General features: G+C 38.3%; 2 protein-coding genes across 2 annotated transcripts in view; both read right to left on the reverse strand.

Moving 5' to 3' along the window:
- Positions 1 to 847: 847 nt before the first annotated feature.
- LOC109963091 (dnaJ homolog subfamily C member 7-like) lies at positions 848 to 7,503 on the reverse strand. The gene is made up of 14 exons (XM_020605368.1): positions 7,382 to 7,503; positions 6,097 to 6,185; positions 5,797 to 5,921; positions 5,553 to 5,666; positions 5,322 to 5,396; positions 4,918 to 5,036; positions 4,592 to 4,745; positions 3,444 to 3,608; positions 3,107 to 3,198; positions 2,938 to 3,011; positions 2,683 to 2,829; positions 2,428 to 2,583; positions 1,980 to 2,054; positions 848 to 1,400 (listed from the first exon to the last, which is right to left on the reverse strand). Exons 1-14 carry the CDS (start codon positions 7,450 to 7,452, stop codon positions 1,363 to 1,365), a joined length of 1,494 nt encoding a protein of 497 aa, XP_020461024.1. The 5' UTR covers positions 7,453 to 7,503; the 3' UTR covers positions 848 to 1,362.
- Positions 7,504 to 9,005: 1,502 nt separating this feature from the next.
- Positions 9,006 to 16,525, reverse strand: part of LOC109962925 (zinc finger protein 385B-like) — a 55,305-nt gene continuing 47,785 nt past the window's right edge. The window contains 6 exon segments of the mRNA XM_020605080.1: positions 9,006 to 10,353; positions 10,810 to 10,908; positions 11,099 to 11,298; positions 11,461 to 11,631; positions 11,634 to 11,798; positions 13,723 to 13,906. Of these exon segments, the coding sequence (XP_020460736.1) occupies positions 10,123 to 10,353; positions 10,810 to 10,908; positions 11,099 to 11,298; positions 11,461 to 11,631; positions 11,634 to 11,798; positions 13,723 to 13,906 (1,050 nt within the window). The 3' untranslated portion in view covers positions 9,006 to 10,122.

Genomic DNA, 16,525 nt, shown 5'->3' on the forward strand with positions numbered 1-16,525 from the left:
GGGGATCTGACTGTGTCAATTTTATATATACATATATAAATAAGTACAACATTCAAGTAAAAGACAAGCATTTATTTTCGCAATTAAAAAAGCATGTCTTGGTAATACTGTGACAAGTTTTTTTTTTTTTAAACATAGACCAGTGACAGAATAATTACCAATAGAAGCGTCCAACCTGTTATCTGTGTCCCTTGAAACAGGCGGAACAAGTAGGTGAAAATGCTATACTTAAAACATGCAAGACAAATATAGGTGGATGACAGCCAATGACAGCTAGGTGTGACCAGTGATGACAACATGAAACAAAACTGTTCCAATGTCTGACTGGATGATGTCACTTGATAAATTCAATTTACTTGCGAGACATGAAAAAGGTTTTCCTATGAAAGTCCACAAAACTAAACAGAAAAACATGCTACACAAGTGTAACTGTTGCCCTTTGCTAATATGATGTTTTTTGAGTTGGCTCATTCTTGTAAGGTGCCATAAGAATGGGGATAGTAAGACGTGTGTGTTTGGTGCTTTCAACAGAAGAAAAATGTATGTTGACGCTGACCTGCTACAGAAAAAATTAACGCGCACAAATTAAAAGTGAATGCAACAACATGGAATGCATTTACAAATGAGTCTCTTTGGGGAGGCTGGCGTTCTGCTGCATACAGTTTTGAATATACAGTACAATAAATTAAAATAGACCAAGGGAAGACTGACGATGGAAAAGTTTATGGAAAACACTTTACATTCGAGTCAAATATACAATGCAGCATGAGGAAGAGGAGAAGAAACAAAAACCCTGCCTGTTGATTCTATATTTTTGGACACACAAGAGACCAGTGTTGTCCTGAACAGGCTGTCCTGAGGTCAGTTTTGACAAAGAACTTTCACAGTACACATGCTCTTTATCTGTCGAGACATACTGTCCCAGGAGAACCTTAAAAATGTACACCATGTAATGAAGACTCCAAATAATTAACCATACATTTCCAATGTATCTCTTACAGTACACTGATCACCTCTATGAAGGTCAAGCAGTTTTACAATATTTCATTTAGTACTTTGATTTTGGCAATAGTGATATGTTTTCTTCAGTTGATCAAAGCCTACTCAAAAATGCCTTGTGTACTTATTTATTTACAATGTTAATTCATAACTAAAACCTCTGAACAATCCTTCCCAATGTGTGTTAGCATGAACGTAGCATCAGGAGTGATGCAATAATAAAAACATCTCTGTATAAAGAATTATTGGGAGATTCTGCACAACACTTAGGAGTGTAAGCATCAGGAGATGACCGTTGGTCCAACTTGATTTTGTCCAGTGCAGGGCTCTATTTTGCCTCTACTTTCTACATGCCTCTTCACTTTAGCCAAACTGAAAAAAGAAGTTTCCGGGCTGCGAGTCTGAGAGGGGGAAAAAAAAAAGAAGTTGGTTAATAAAATGAACTTTGTCTAATTGATTCTTCTATACGTCAATAGACTAAAACAGGGGTCTGTCTCCTCTCCCACTGTAGGCATTACAAATCGATCCATTCTGCTCCACACACAGCCAAGTAGGGATGGCCATTTCAAGCTAAAATACTATTTGATGTTCGCTGGGAACTATTTGACAATTATTTTATTTATTTTCTTGACAAAGTTCCACACAGATTTTTTTTGATGGCTGTAGCCTCTGCATGTTTCTGCTGTTAAAATGATATACTGACCTCGTTATCACGTTATTTCCTGGCACGGGTAAAAGCAAGAGAAAACAGTGGCTTTGTTTTTAAAGACAAAACCACACTTGCATGAAATATAAAAAAAATTTTTATTGAAAATTTCAAATATTTGAAAACTATTGCCCATCCCTATAACCGAGTTGAAGTTTGATGTTTACAGTTATTTTTTCCTACACTGCACCTCCTCTGATGCCCCCCCCCAGGTTTTCAGTGAAAACCACCGAACTAAAGGATATTTGCAATGGTGGAAAAAAAAAAAACATACCAGGACTGGAATCGAAAGTAAATCCCCCACCATGGCCACCAAAGAAAGCCCTGAAGATGTTGTTTGCATCAAAATCTAGATAAAAAAAATAAAATATAGTAGGATTAGTTGGTGGTGATGACCTTCAGGAAAAACAAGAAAGAGCAAAGATACAAATTCCTAAACTAAAACACAGAATGGAGGTGAACCAGGCTGTTTGACATACTGTACATACATTTTACATCTTTTAAAAACTGACAGCACAAATTAAAAAGGCCTTTCACAGAATAAATGTTTGAATGAAAAAAAACACTAACGTTGTCTTTCCTCAAAATATTCCAGACACTGAATAGACTAGAGGTCTCTCTAGTGAAGTATTTCACCATGTTTTGAAACATAGTGACACTAGTGACCTAAAGTTTGAATGTCAAAATACAGTCATAAACAGGAAAAAACAAAAGGCATTTACCTCCGCCATCAAAGCCGTGGTCATCTTCCAGGTCATGTCCATTGTCGTATCGGACCTTCTTCTTTGGGTCAGAGAGCACAGTGAATGCCTCACCCACTTCCTTGAATTTCTTTTCCTCCTCCTTTTGCACCTCTGGAGTCGCTGCACTGTGGCGGTCTGCAAAAAATGATACAGTAACAAAGACCTTAAAATAAATAATCCTGAAATATCATAAAAATCGGTGTCCTCTGTGTGCTTGTGTGTGTAGAGGATTACCTGGGTGGTGCATAAGGGCTCGTTTGCGATAGGCTTTCTTTATCTCATCCTCCGTGGCGTTCTTGCCGACCCCAAGCACCTTATAATAATCTTTCCTCTTGCTCTTCTTCAACTCCAGCTGTGCTGTCTTCAGCCGATGCTTGTGATCTACAGTGGGAGAGAGAGAAGCCCAAGCCACGAGATGTGTGAAAACCTCACCAAAAAACTGTACAAGTTAAGACAAGTAAATATGCAAAAAATACAACAGCAGCTTACCTGATGTTTTTTCTGTCTGGTAGACTTTTTCATAATCTCGTACAGCCTCCTCATACTGCTCTGTGTCCATGTAACTACGGGTCACACAAAGTCACTCACAAACTGTCCAATGTCAAACAATGAAATGCATAATTAGGAAAAATGCAGCCAAAGCAACTGTGTAACATACCACTGGGCTCTTCGTAAGTAGGCTTTGATGTACGTATCATCTAGTTTGATTGCATTTGTGCAGTCTTCAATGGCTTGTTTAAGTTTCTTCAGCTGTTAATGAGGAAAAAGGACAGAGAACTGACTAAACACAGAGCTGGAAGAGTCCTAGCATGACAAAACTGCTAATTTAATGCAAATAATTAGATTACATTACTGATCAAGTGTCTGTGGTGATTTTCCATGCAACTTTTTGTTTCCATGACTATCTCAGTTCATTTCCATGCACTGAGATGTGAGCAAACTGTGCGAGCCTGTGGCTGAATACATGCTGTGCAACGTGATTTGTTGCCTTTTACCTTTGCTCCCGCTGTGGCCCTGTTGCAGTAGAGTTTAGCGTTGGTCTTGATGTTATTGGGATCTATCATCAATGCCTCTGTATACAGCTGGTAGGCCGCTTCATAGTTGCTGTTCTTGAATGCCTCATTGCCCTCCTCCTTCTTGGCTTTTAAGGCTTTGGCATTCTGGGAAAGAGAACAAGTCCTTATGTTTGTTTTGAACATTTAAACAGTTGAAATTATAGTGCATTGTTTACATCAGTGTTTTCCAGCTAGCTGTATTCTTCACTGCCTTTGTGAGAATAGTGCTAAACTTACTTGCACATTACCACCAACTGCTGATTTGTGGATTCATGTTAATCGGTGTGTATCACATCACCCACACATGCATACAGTATATGCGTCCACACAAACAAAACAGGGATGCATTTCTAAAAAACAAAAAAACTGCTCCATAGTGCTACTAGCAGAGATGCACCGATTGCAATATTCTTGGCTGATTCTGATTTGCAATTTTTGTCTTTAAAGTCTGACCTGCCAATTCCAATTTTGGCCAACTCCAATTTCCTATGTGTAACCAACAGCATACACAGAGATTTTTGTAACTTTTCTGTAATGAAAATTAAATTGCAATTGAAAAACAATGTATTTAAGTTTCACATTTTTCATCTCTCTCACTCCTTTATTTCTTTACAAATCTCCAACTTAAAATGAAGTGTGACACTGGTACATCTCCACATAGAAACAGGTGCAACAGATAATAGAAATAAAAGAATGTCTGTTACTACTGAGCACACAGTTCTTTTTCAAGTGTATGTAGTTTGTATTTGCTGTTTTTACTATGCATTGGATACACTGTACATGTACATGCATTTCATATGTAGCCATTAACTCCCTCACTGTGTACTATTTGTCTGAGATTTATACGGATTATTTCTTCTCCGAGGTGTTTCTGCGGACTCCTCCGTACACTTTTTGTATACTAAGCGCTTCCAGTGCACAAGTGAAAATAGAAAATGTTTTTCATACTGCCCATTATAACTGTTGCAGGATTTGGAGTGCAATTTGTGTTATTTAACAATTTGTATACATTAGACATTGCAAAACAAATATTTGTATTCAGCTCTACAGTGAAAATCTTGGTTATCCCCACATAATGACAGTCTTACCCTGCAGGCTAGACGGGCCTTTTCATGGTCAGGTGCCATGCGCAGAGCCTGGATAAAGAATTGCACAGCTTTATCGATGCAGTCCTCAAAGTAAAGACACAAGCCTCGCACATAGAGTGCATCTGCATTTGTGGAATCCATTCGCAGGATATCACTGGAAAAGAAAATTTTGTTGTGAATAATCTGTAACTCAAATCCACTCTTCTTGCTGGAAACCTAAAAGACACCCTGTGTTCATATTTCAAATATTATATGATTATATAATGGTCCAATAATATAATAATAGCAGAGAGAACCAAGAGGAAAAAAAGCCTAGCTGTTCCTACCTTGCCACAGACTGAGCTTCTGGATAGCGGCCCAGCAGAGCCAGACACTCAGCCTTGAGTATTTTGAAGCGGTGGCAGGCAGAAGCCAGAGCTAAGGCACGGTCCATGCAGTACACCACCTGGAACAGGACAAGAGACAAATAATCAAACCCTGACTATGTCTGTTACACTATTCAATCATGAAAGAAATTTAAATATTTAGAGCTTTGTAAGAGCATAAAAGCAGTTCAAAGTGTTTAAAAAGAGATGCCAACTACTAAAATCTTTGACCAACAATCTATTAAAGTATTTTTCCTAAATTAATGCAGCCAAGCACTAAGACTTTTTAAATCCCAGTCCGACAAGACTGATTGTCTAAGAGCAGCAAGTAATTTTTGTGAGTTTGATGAAAACAAGAGTAGCACCTTTCTGAAATCCCGCTTTTCAAAGCCAGCATCTGCCATTTGCTCCAACTCCAGTAGAGTTGTTGTGTTCTTATTCTAAAATAAAACAACATTCAATTATGAACTCTCTCTCTGTTTGGAAGTGGATGAGTTTATGGATTCAGTGATGCAAATTTAGCTTCAAGATCCAAGACTGTGCTCCACTCAGAGGTTGTGATTAAATAAAACGTGGAAAGTTCAGGTGTTCCCTACCTCCTGTTGGGCTTCTCTGTTGCTGGGTTCTAGCTCCAGAACTTTCTGGAAGCAGCGACTAGCTGCCATGGCATTTCCTAAAGACAGGTGGCACTTGCCCTCACGTAGATGCCCCTGTGGGAGAAGAACGGCACACATATTCTGCCCTACTTTGAAAGGCCAAGAAGGGGTTCAAAAGTCTAAGTGGCATAAAGAGCTGAGAATGAAGATGATGCTCTTGGTCTAAGAGTCTGTTCAAACTGACCTTCATAAAACAGTCATCCAGCCGCACAGCCTGCTGGGAATCTTCTAGGGCCTCTCGAAAGCGACAGAGCATCATGAGGGTGGCTGCCCTGTTGCCATAATAACTGGCATTTTTTGGGCATGCATCTTGATATGGTAGAAAAAGGAGACATGCAAATGAGAGTTTAACAGAAACAACGGGGGAACAAGAGGAGACCAGACTTTTTAAAACAGGATTGTATGGAAAACACATTTGGTAAATGGGTGCTGTGAACAATTAGAGGAGTTTAAAGTAATAAAGTATACTGAGTAGTAATCTCACCAATGGCCTTAGTATAATAGTTGAAAGCCTCGGAGTAATCTTTCTTGCTGTAGAATACATTTCCTTGCTCTTTGAAGCCTTCAGCCTGACTGGAAAGTGGAGAAACAAACCAAAATCAAGATGGAATTATCTGATAGAACAGGAAACAAAGAAACATTTTCCAGCCATAAACCAGTGAATTTGTCATCTGGGAATGTCTTGTAGATGGTGTACAGTATAAGCATATCTGAAAGGACTTGACTACAGCATGTTAAACCTGGAAGTTGGACTGCAGAGCCGAGTACACAGAGCTGGAGATGAGGGCTAAGTATTTCTGTTGTTACTGTCATTTGTTTTTGGTAATAAGTCATAATAATTTGCTTCTAACTATTCTTGACAGGTAGTGTGTTTGAAGTGTCCTTGTTTTGTTTAGGGAACAGAGACTTCTGGAGATTTAGCTACTAATGCTGTTGACCTTGAATACTATTTAAAGGTTGGTTTCTAGTTATAAAACTTTAAAAGGGTGTGTCGCTAACAGCAGCAGTTTATCACTCTCCTTAGCTCCTTAGCACAGCGTGGTGGATGCCAACACTGGCAACTCACTGGCTCCAGTATCTTGGATTATCAGTCAGTCAGTGAAGAAACTACTTAATGCGAGAATGTATTATTTCCTCTGTTTTCTCTCACACGTATAGTATGGCGTGTTAGGAAAAGCTAGACTGTAAATTTGTATAATTTCTGTAACTTTATCCGAGAGTTGCGTCCCAATACCAGATAGTTTTCTCTATTCTCTTTTCAATGGGATGAATGGGCCATTCTCGAAAGAGGAAAGCACAAGGGATTAGTTTAGCTACAGCAAAGAAAGTGACGCTTTATCGCCCACATTTAGCTTTAAAACGTATCCGTAAAAACAGGGTAATTAATAAGTAGTTACAACCCATTTAGTTTCCAAATGCATGGGTTCCGTGTCAAGGCACGCCGACTCACGCTTGGCTTGCTTCTATTGAGGAATTAAGTTGGAAAGCGCTAGTCATCGTTTTCATGGGTCAATTTGAAGGACCGACGTGATTTTCTGTCCGTTTTGAACAATCAGAACTATAATAACGCCTGATATTTATGAAAACACATAGCAAAAATGGTAACGTTACCCATCCTAACATGCCGTGTCCCCCCGGTATGCTAGCTTTGTTAGCTTGTCTCCGGGCTGTTTCGGAGCCTTGTCAGCTAACGAAGGCTGAATTCACTCAGGTTATCTTCACATTACAGATGTAGCACAATAGGACACAGTAGATAATTGTCAGTTTACCTTTCCAGGTCCCCCTGATGGCCGATTTGGGTCTCTATTTCCACCGGCACGTCGATGTCAACAGCTGCCATTTTTTCTGGAAGGGACTATCAAGACCTTACGTCATTTCCGGGAAATAATGACTTTTTTTTTTTAAGGTTTGGAGAAACTAGATCACAGAAAAATGACCTTTTCATATTAAGAATTAATCATATGTATCTTTTTTAAAATAAATGTCATTTTATGTGTATTTATTAATGTAAATGTGAGATTAAGATTCAAATTGAAAAATTACATACATACAAACCCTTCTAAAATAAATGTTTCATAAATACATTAACTAGCCATGCTACTGTTTTAACCAGATTTAAATTTCCTGAGATTTAGTTGCTCTGACTGCTTAGCTGACTGTTATTTACCTATCTTTAAACCATTCATATATATTCACATCTTGAACTTTTATATGTCAACCTAATGTTTTTAACTGAGATCAGAGCTCATCTAAGAACTCCACCTGCTTCTGTGTCATTATACTGGCCAGACTGTAGCTTCCAGGGCTTTACAGATAAAATGATTCACAAAGAAACACATGCTCACGCTTTGTGTATTTTTGGATATGAACAATGTTCATGTAAAGACCTCACTTGGTCCTTATATGAACAATGTTCATGTAAAGACCTCACTTGGTCCTAAAATATGCCTCTTGATTGAAAATCAATCAAAGAAGGCACTATATAGCACAGTACTCTTTGTAATCATGCAAAGGCAAAAATGATCAGCTTCAAGTCTCTATTAATTAAATTAAAAAGGATTTTAAACAGGGTTATTGCATCAGTAAAGAGATTTAGGTTACATTTCTTTTTATTAGGCCTACCATTGTTATGGAAAGCATGATTATTGAGCTATTAACCTTTTGTTAGAATGATGTAAATACATGCAGTATAAGTGCAGGAATAAGCACTGACATCTTTCTACTTCTTTCCCATACCCTTCCGTTCTTCTGCTTTTATTTACAAATTACCACTAGAGAGCACTAGAGTATCATAAAATGTAGTGTGGCATAGACAGTTTTTGGTACATAGAAGGTACTTGTGAGGCACATCTTAATGACCTTTTCTTGTTTTTATCTCAACTCAAACACCATACTACCTTGACTCTGGCCCAAGAATTGACAAGTGCCACTTCCCTTGTGTTTCTGTGGATGGTTCTTAATACTTCAGAGGCCACACGAGTTCAGGAATTCACTGCACATCTGACTATAGTTCATACATATGATGCTTGTGATTTTTTTATTTATTTTTTTTTTGCATTTTATATTTCAAAATTAATGCTTTTTTTGCAGAAACAATATGTGCTTTGCTAATGATGTTCTTTGACCTTTGGGGCAATCTGAAATAACAATAGTTTCATACAAATGATGCTAATTGGTAATAAGTATATGACCTTTAAGTTATTATACACAACTATAATAATAAATGAACTATGTCCATAATAAAACTATAGTATAATGACTAGTAAAAGAGAATCATGTGTCTGCATAAAGAAACTAAACACAACTGTGTAAAAACAGTACTATTTATAAGTTCATGTAGAATACACGATTGAGATTTTAGCACAGAATATTTTACATTATTGCAATTGATGCAGTTACATAATGATAAATTTTACTAGATGACATTTCAAAAATACATATTGCTTAAGATGATTTAGCACAATCAGATGAGGAAATATTTCTAAAATGAAAGCACATACTTTTTAATATAGCTCTATAAAAAATAACAGGTTTAAGAAAAATGTCAAAGACACATTTAAAAACTTATGTTACATCATTTAAATTTTGGCTAACAGCACACAGCCTGACTCTTCATATTGCACAAACAGCATCAAGCTGTTTATCTAACATCACCTGAAGAGCTTATCATAATGGCTTGTGTCTACGAAATACAAGTTTCACATTTTGTAACTTTAAATTAAGCAATCTTATTGTAAGCACTAGATGTAATCTGTCTCCATAGCATTCTTGGCATCATATCATGGTGGTTGATTGTCACCTCATACTGTAGACAGCAAGAGAGAAAGATGGAAAAAAATGTATTCATCTAACCTAAAAACACGTCCACGATGGATGACGGCTGCAGAGTCATAAACATGTTGAGATGCAGTATCCTCAGGAATGCAAAGTTACAGGTTTTCTTTGTATTTTCATAAGCAGAGGATGTTTATATGAAAGTAGTCAGTTTTAAAGGAGATTAACACAGTCTGGATTTTCATCATTTAGATTTGCTTTTTGAAAACCAAAGCAGGGATAACTGTTTGTACTTGTTTTCCCAGAGTACAAGAAAGCTCTTAAATAAAAGAATTTTGGCAATAAACACTTACAGCAGTAACATTTACACATCCTCTTGTATTTTATATTGTAGTCTTATAAATAAAAATAACAGATGTTTATCATTATGGCTTGAAAAGGGGTCCATACCCCTGGGAACATGCACTCAACAGTTTGTTGAGACGAAACAGCTGAGCAATGGTCCTTCCATTTTTAAGAGGGCATGACACTGTTCAGTCAGCGCTGAAATCTCAATCCACACCAGGGCACTGTGCATACTGTTCTTATGACCTGAACCTGCCAAACTTAACTTGTTGATATGCTGCTCTCACTGTCACTGCATAATGTCCTGTTGTCACTCAGTGGGTCCCCTGCTTTGTCCAGCTTTGGCTGAGTTAGGTCCTTTCTACTGTAGGTCCTCCAGTCTGGCTCATTGCTAGTATGGAGAAAAGATAATAGGTGTATGTGTGGGTCTCAGAGGTCCTGGTGCAGGCCTGAAGAGCGTGGGGGTGATCAGTGGACCCTGTATGATGGCTGTCGGACCTGGCAGCAGCCGTAGTGCCAGGGGTCCAGACGCCATAGTGCACAAGGTAGCTGGACTGAGGGGGCTGGTCAGTAACCCTGCTGGCAGGGCTTTGGACAGTTGCTTCTGCAGGGCCAGTTTAGTCTAAAACCAGAGACAAGAGCAATACATTTTTCAAAAACGTATTAAAAAAAACTATCAGAAGTAATGTTTCATATTTGCAATACAGCTTGTAAACGAACTGTAGTGTCTTCATGTATCTACTGCTCCATCACACTTCTTTTGCTAAGAGAAGCTGAGAATAACAAATGCCACTAAACTTCATTCTGCAGCTTTTACAAATGTTGACTTAAAACAAAGAACCTATCTTAAAATAGCTCATATGTTTCACCTAACACTTAGTTCCACTTAGTAGTTTTGTGTATCCATCACTTGACAACCACCAGACTTGTAAATATGCTGACATTTGCCAGGAACAGCCTACCATTTACATCTATTGTGTATGTATTATTTGTATTGGATGTGTTCTTTAATACACTTGTACAGTGTGGACAAAAATAAAAGCAGTCAAATGTGTGTGTCTGAGTGACAAATTCTTACTGCTAAGATAGCACTGGGCTGTAGTTTATTATAGGGGGTGAACTTTGTCTTGACAGGCCTCCCAGCCAAGCGCTCTTTGTGTCTCCTGCTGTTCATGTGCTAAAAGGGGACGGGGATATACAGAACAATGATTCAGTCATACAGCTCTGACTAACAAACCAAAGAGCCAACAAACTGGATGTTTTTACCACCTAGAGACAGAGAGGTCAGGCGTTCTCAGTGTTTTGTTTTTATACAGTGGCCAATGATTATTTTCAGTAGTAAAATTAGACTAAAATTAAACTCATACCTGCTTCAGCTGTATCTCAGAGTTGACAGACACCTGGCACAGTTCACAGTGAAAGGGCTGGCTGGATACACCAACAACTGCTCTTGTCTTGCTGCCCATTCGCTGTTTAATTCGACAGGTGGGTCTGGGGGATATCATCTTGACCTTGCGCTGTGACCGGCTGCTGTTCTGACCATCAAGCATCTGTTTGTGCTTAGAGCCTAATTCATCCAATCAGAGAGGAGTATCAAATGTCAGAATGATATTATGATATAGATATAAAGTGTTGTAAAATGTCCTGATCATTTGCCCTACAAGGATCAAATGGTAAGGTAAGTGGTTACAAAATGCTAACCAAACTCATATGGTATTTTAGTACACACCACTACAATGAGCGTCCAACTGGGAACTGGAATTGACCGTCACTTTGCATGTAGGACAGTGGAGATGTTGTTTTTTGTTGTTCTTAGCCTCTTTAGCCTCTTCCACCTTCTCCTCACTTCCTGTGGCGCTTCCCTGAGGGTCAAAGTGTGGGGCTGAACTGGTGGTTGAGTTAGATCACAAAGCTGAGAGCCAGGAGAAATTTGTGGGGATAGTTGAGGAGAGCGGAGCGAGGAGTACGAGTCCATGGATGAAGGCTGTGAGGATGGAGTGGCTACCACCGAGCTCCCCTGGTCATTTTCTGGTTGATACTGCACAGGTTGGGAAGAGGTGCCCAGGCCTGGGGGTACATAAACACAGAGGTTCACCTGAGTCTTTTAACACTTTATTGGGAATGTTCTATCTTGACAAGGATAAACATTATCAAAGGGTAATGCTGCATCATAGTATTTTAGGGATTACATTCATGTCAGTGTTCTCAGAAGACATTAGCAGAGAAACACCTGGAGAAACAACCATTAGTCATGTGGATATATTGACCAATACATTCACAAAAACTATTCAAAAGAATAGTTTGCCATTCTGGGAAACATTCTGGTGAAGAGTAAGATGAGAAGACAGATAGCACACTCATATCTGTCTATTATATATAAGGCTGTATGCAGTCACTTAGCTTAGCATAAAGACTGGAAACGGGGAAACATCTGGCCAAAAGAATAGAAAAGAAAAGCTGAAAGGTTTCCCCCTATTTCCAGTCTTAATGTTAAAATAACCTCACTGGCTGCTGGATGTAACCTTATATTTCCATTACACCTCTTCCTGTTTTCCCTGCCATCTCAGTCATTCTTCCTCTGTTGCTGTCTCCATGTCATTTATTTGCTCTCTCTGCTGAAGCTCTCTCTGTCACCATCAGTCAACAACCATGGCAACCACTGAATGTAACAAGCTTATCATTATGTGGTTAGAACAAAATTGATAGGTGCTGGAAGAAAATGGGAAGAGAGAGATCAGTAATGAAAAGACAGTCTAGTAAGGAAGATAGTGAATTCTTTTATTCAGGCAGAACAAAAAACAAAGTGACAAATGTTTGAAAGGAAATAAAAGAGAGAAAAGCTGTTAGGTTTGCAGAAGCTCTTTTGTAGGCAAAGCTGCTGAAGAACCAACACCCATAACAATAAAATATGGGAAACATCCAGGGCCATAATCACCAGTACGGACATTCATGTTCTGGTATTTTATCTGAGAATTTGTGGATGTACAAAAAAATGAAAGGGCTGCTTTGAGGAATTTAACAAATTAAAATGCATTTTAAATTAAAAATCAAAACTTAAACATTGTAGGTTTTATATTCTGGTACCAAAAATTTTTCATGCAATCACAAAAAAGGTCAGTCATGTGCACAAGGTCATATCCAAACACTCTTCATTTTTATGTATAAAAGTGAAGTTCACTATGAAACAAAGGGTTGGATAAACTGCAGTTTAAATGGGCTGGCCTTCAGTTTATACTTCTGAACTACTTGAAATGGTAAATATATTCAAAGTGGTAAAATAACTATTCTGTGTATCTCACACAGGATTTAAACCAATTTCCAGTTTATACATTTAAAAGGTTTGAAGATTTACTGCCAACATTTAAATTCCAATATCTACTTTAGAATCTTTAGAAATAATTTTGCAAACAAATATATTTACTTGCATTTCTGTGCATCTACTGTGGTGTTCTTTGTTACAAACATTAGCCACCGTGGATGGCAGCATATAAACCTCCTCTATGACTGTGTGAGCTGGCATTTCTTGTTTTAGCCTCTCCGCTACTTTAACCTATTGCTGTTTACAAGACAAGAAAAGATAAGAAAACATGTAGGCCTACATTTGACTCACACATTTGGCCCCTTTTCCACAATTTTATGCAGATTTGACATGACCTTTAGCAAAGTGACAACACATTTCATAAGAAGAACAAGGAACTACAAGTGGGAGTTCATATGATGTTGATTTATAAGTAAAACCAAAATCAAAGAAAGTGACACCAGCACATCCCTCTTCTCCTTTTATGTGCATTAAGGCTTCTCATGTGACACAATGTCTTTGCTTGATGGGAGTAATTACCTATCAGACAGAGCCAATGATAGCAGCACAGGTAACAGCTGGTAATTAGGCAGCTGAGTGGCAGCTACCAAGCCCTAGTGCTTATGTGTCTCCAATTACCAGTAATTATTCAGAGGATACAGAAAGGGAGTCTATAAAAGGAAAAAATTATACCTGTTTTGTCTTTCAGATTTGAGTCTGCTGGCACTGCTCCTCCTCCCATCATCACCCTCTCTTTGTCTCTGTCTTTTCCTGTTGTGGATGGACTCTGTCCATTCTTCTGCCTGTTCCTCTGAGTCTCCAACGCTTTAAGCTTGCGAGCATGCTTGTGACCTTTGTAGTGGGCCTCTGCCTGGGTCTGACCATCACATACATGCACATATATACACACAAATATGCACACACAAGCAGAACTGATTAAATTAATGAAGGAAAGCATGAAATCAGTAAACTGTAATCTTTCTATCCCACATTTGGCTTCACATACTTCCATGGGATAACGTGGAAAACTGTGATTGAACATCTGAGTCAGAGGAAGAGTCGCATCACAAATCAATATTTTTATCATCATCATTGTCATGGCTGTACATGAATGACCATCAGCTGGACTCATGGCACCGCATGACCATCCTCTGAGCTCAGTGGCTCATCTTTCCACTGATTCGTTCTGACACAAAACGGCCTAGGTCTGTTGTGCTGCGACACAAAATGACCTCAGTGAGACTAAATGCATTTGTGGCAGTGTGGCCACAGATGCATGCAGATTTAGAATACCCAAAATGCCTCTGGATGTCTGTGGATAAAGTGAGATATGCACCCAATAGGAAATCAGCTTCCAGCAAATGAAAGTGCTCCGTCAGTGACACAAAACAACTGGAGCACAGCACATTTATCTCACACACACATTATTTCCATAAAACATGTGAAATCTATACATTTTATATGCACCACATAGATGTAGGAAACAAAGTAAATAATTGTAACTGTTTTGTTTCTCATTTTTTTAGAGTATAACTAAATATTAATATAGACACTAGCTTTCATGTTTAATATTCAATCATTTTTCTATGACAAGTGAGCCAACTTCATGATAATTAAACAAATTCTATATTCTGATGAAGATGGTCAGAAGCCTAAGAAAAAACCAGAAGGTGAACAGACAGATTTCTTCAAATTGTAATTTTTTTTTTTAATGCTTGCTATTGTCATGTAAAACTGGCTAACAACACAGAAAAAGTACCATTCAATACCGACCAAAAATTCAAAGTCATTTATAGGTAAATACATACTGTATATTGTGGTAAATGACCTATGCTCATTGGGACAGAACAAGTAATGTAGAAGTCATGAAAGATAGGTCTGGTGATATTTTTGTTAGTATCAACAAATCCCATAAAAAGACCAAAATGAGCAATTGAGTCTACTAACAAGTACTGTTAGTGTATCTGAATCTCATTCCTGTTCCATAAAGTTATTGTTGACCAATATCCATTAAAACTACACTGGCATATGTTAACTCATTAGCATTAAAATAGGTACTGTAGCCTTTTTATATAGTAACACATCTTCAGAGGGAATGAATGGATTTAAAACTGACTGCAGCAGACAAGGTGGGGAGGTTGTGTGGCCTGACACATTGTTGATTTTGTTCATTTGATGGGATTTGATAAAAGTAAAAATAAGGGAAAACATAACCAGCCTTACTCTTTAAAAGCACAACTTTTGCAACAACAGTACCTTTCTCCATATGAAAGACACAGATGTACTTACCGTATCAGCAAAGTCTGAGACTGGAACTGTATAACAAGATGTCAAATATCTTGCCTCACACAAAGGTGCTAGATAATTTGTCTTTGCTCAAATTATCCATACCAGTTTCCCACATTCAAACTCAGTGGTGATCTCTTCTCCTCGAGAACACTTTGCAGAAAGCTTAGCCTGCTACACAAACAGAAAGGACACCACTGTGGGTCAAAGTGTGCGGAGAGGAGTACTGGGCTGTGCAAAGGGTGTTCAGCCCCTTTGGCTACGCTAAATGTCAGTGCGCAATAACCATTTGGTGTGATTTTCATCTGGGTCAGGAGGATGAATCTGGTCCCATCTACACGCTATCATACCATCTGGCATGCCAGTGTAGTACGAGTTCACCATGTAGCACCGTAGTAACTTTTAAAGAATAACACGTGGAATAAGTTTATCGGGAAGGCAAAAAGACCAGAAGGAGACTGTCAGGACTGCTTGACCTCTGTTGACTTTGATTCAAGCTGCTTTATATATTCTCACACCATGGGTGTCCAAACTCTTCATACACAGTGAGCAACATCTGTCCTCCACAAAAGGGCAGCAAGATTAGAATATCATTCATCAGGCTTGAATCGTTCATGCGTTTTCAGTGAGTTTATCACCCTTAAAGGAATAATTAGGATTTTTTTTCTAGTCTATTCCTCTTTTTATACACACCAGTCGTGTAGTAGAGTTTATAGGGTTCACTTTCCCAGTACAATCTACAGTATCTCAGCTTCAGCTTACCCTTAAAGAAAAGCCTGTTAATTGACTCTATTGGCCACCTGGGGGCAACAAGATTAAACATTCTGACATATAATCACCTTATATTATGGTTATGGCAAATTTCTACACATCCAGCAGATATGGAGTGCCAATAACATTTATTTAGAGCCGTATTTTTGGCCATCTGACAAATGTAAGCACAATATTCATTCTTCTTTTTGCCCTGTTCTCCTATCCACCAGTTCTTGAGAAGATATCTGCCTATTTCATTGATAATTGCTTGGATTTGTTCACAATCTAGACCCCAATTTGCCGTTTAGAAAAATATTGATAGTGCAGCTTCCAAAAGGCCCATTTTTATTACTAAATTAGGTTCTTTATTTCCTTGCCATCTTGGCATAATTTGACATTTATTGCAGTTTTTCACTAATGTGCCCAAAAACAACTGCAACTTTCAGAAGAACCACTT

Source organism: Monopterus albus, unplaced genomic scaffold, assembly GCF_001952655.1.
Source record: "Monopterus albus unplaced genomic scaffold, M_albus_1.0 scaffold69.1, whole genome shotgun sequence".
NCBI classification, from domain to species: Eukaryota; Metazoa; Chordata; class Actinopteri; order Synbranchiformes; family Synbranchidae; genus Monopterus; species Monopterus albus.

What these genes read in the sequence shown, in the direction of transcription:
- LOC109963091 (XM_020605368.1), bottom strand. Translation starts at nt 7,452, where the DNA reads ATGGCAGCTGTTGACATCGACGTGCCGGTGGAAATAGAGACCCAAATC. An exon ending in CATCAGGGGGACCTGGAAAG is followed by an intron (nt 6,186 to 7,381) that starts GTAAACTGACAA and finishes TCCACTTTCCAG; the next exon opens with TCAGGCTGAAGGCTTCAAAG. An exon ending in TGGATGACTGTTTTATGAAG is followed by an intron (nt 5,667 to 5,796) that starts GTCAGTTTGAAC and finishes CTTCTCCCACAG; the next exon opens with GGGCATCTACGTGAGGGCAA.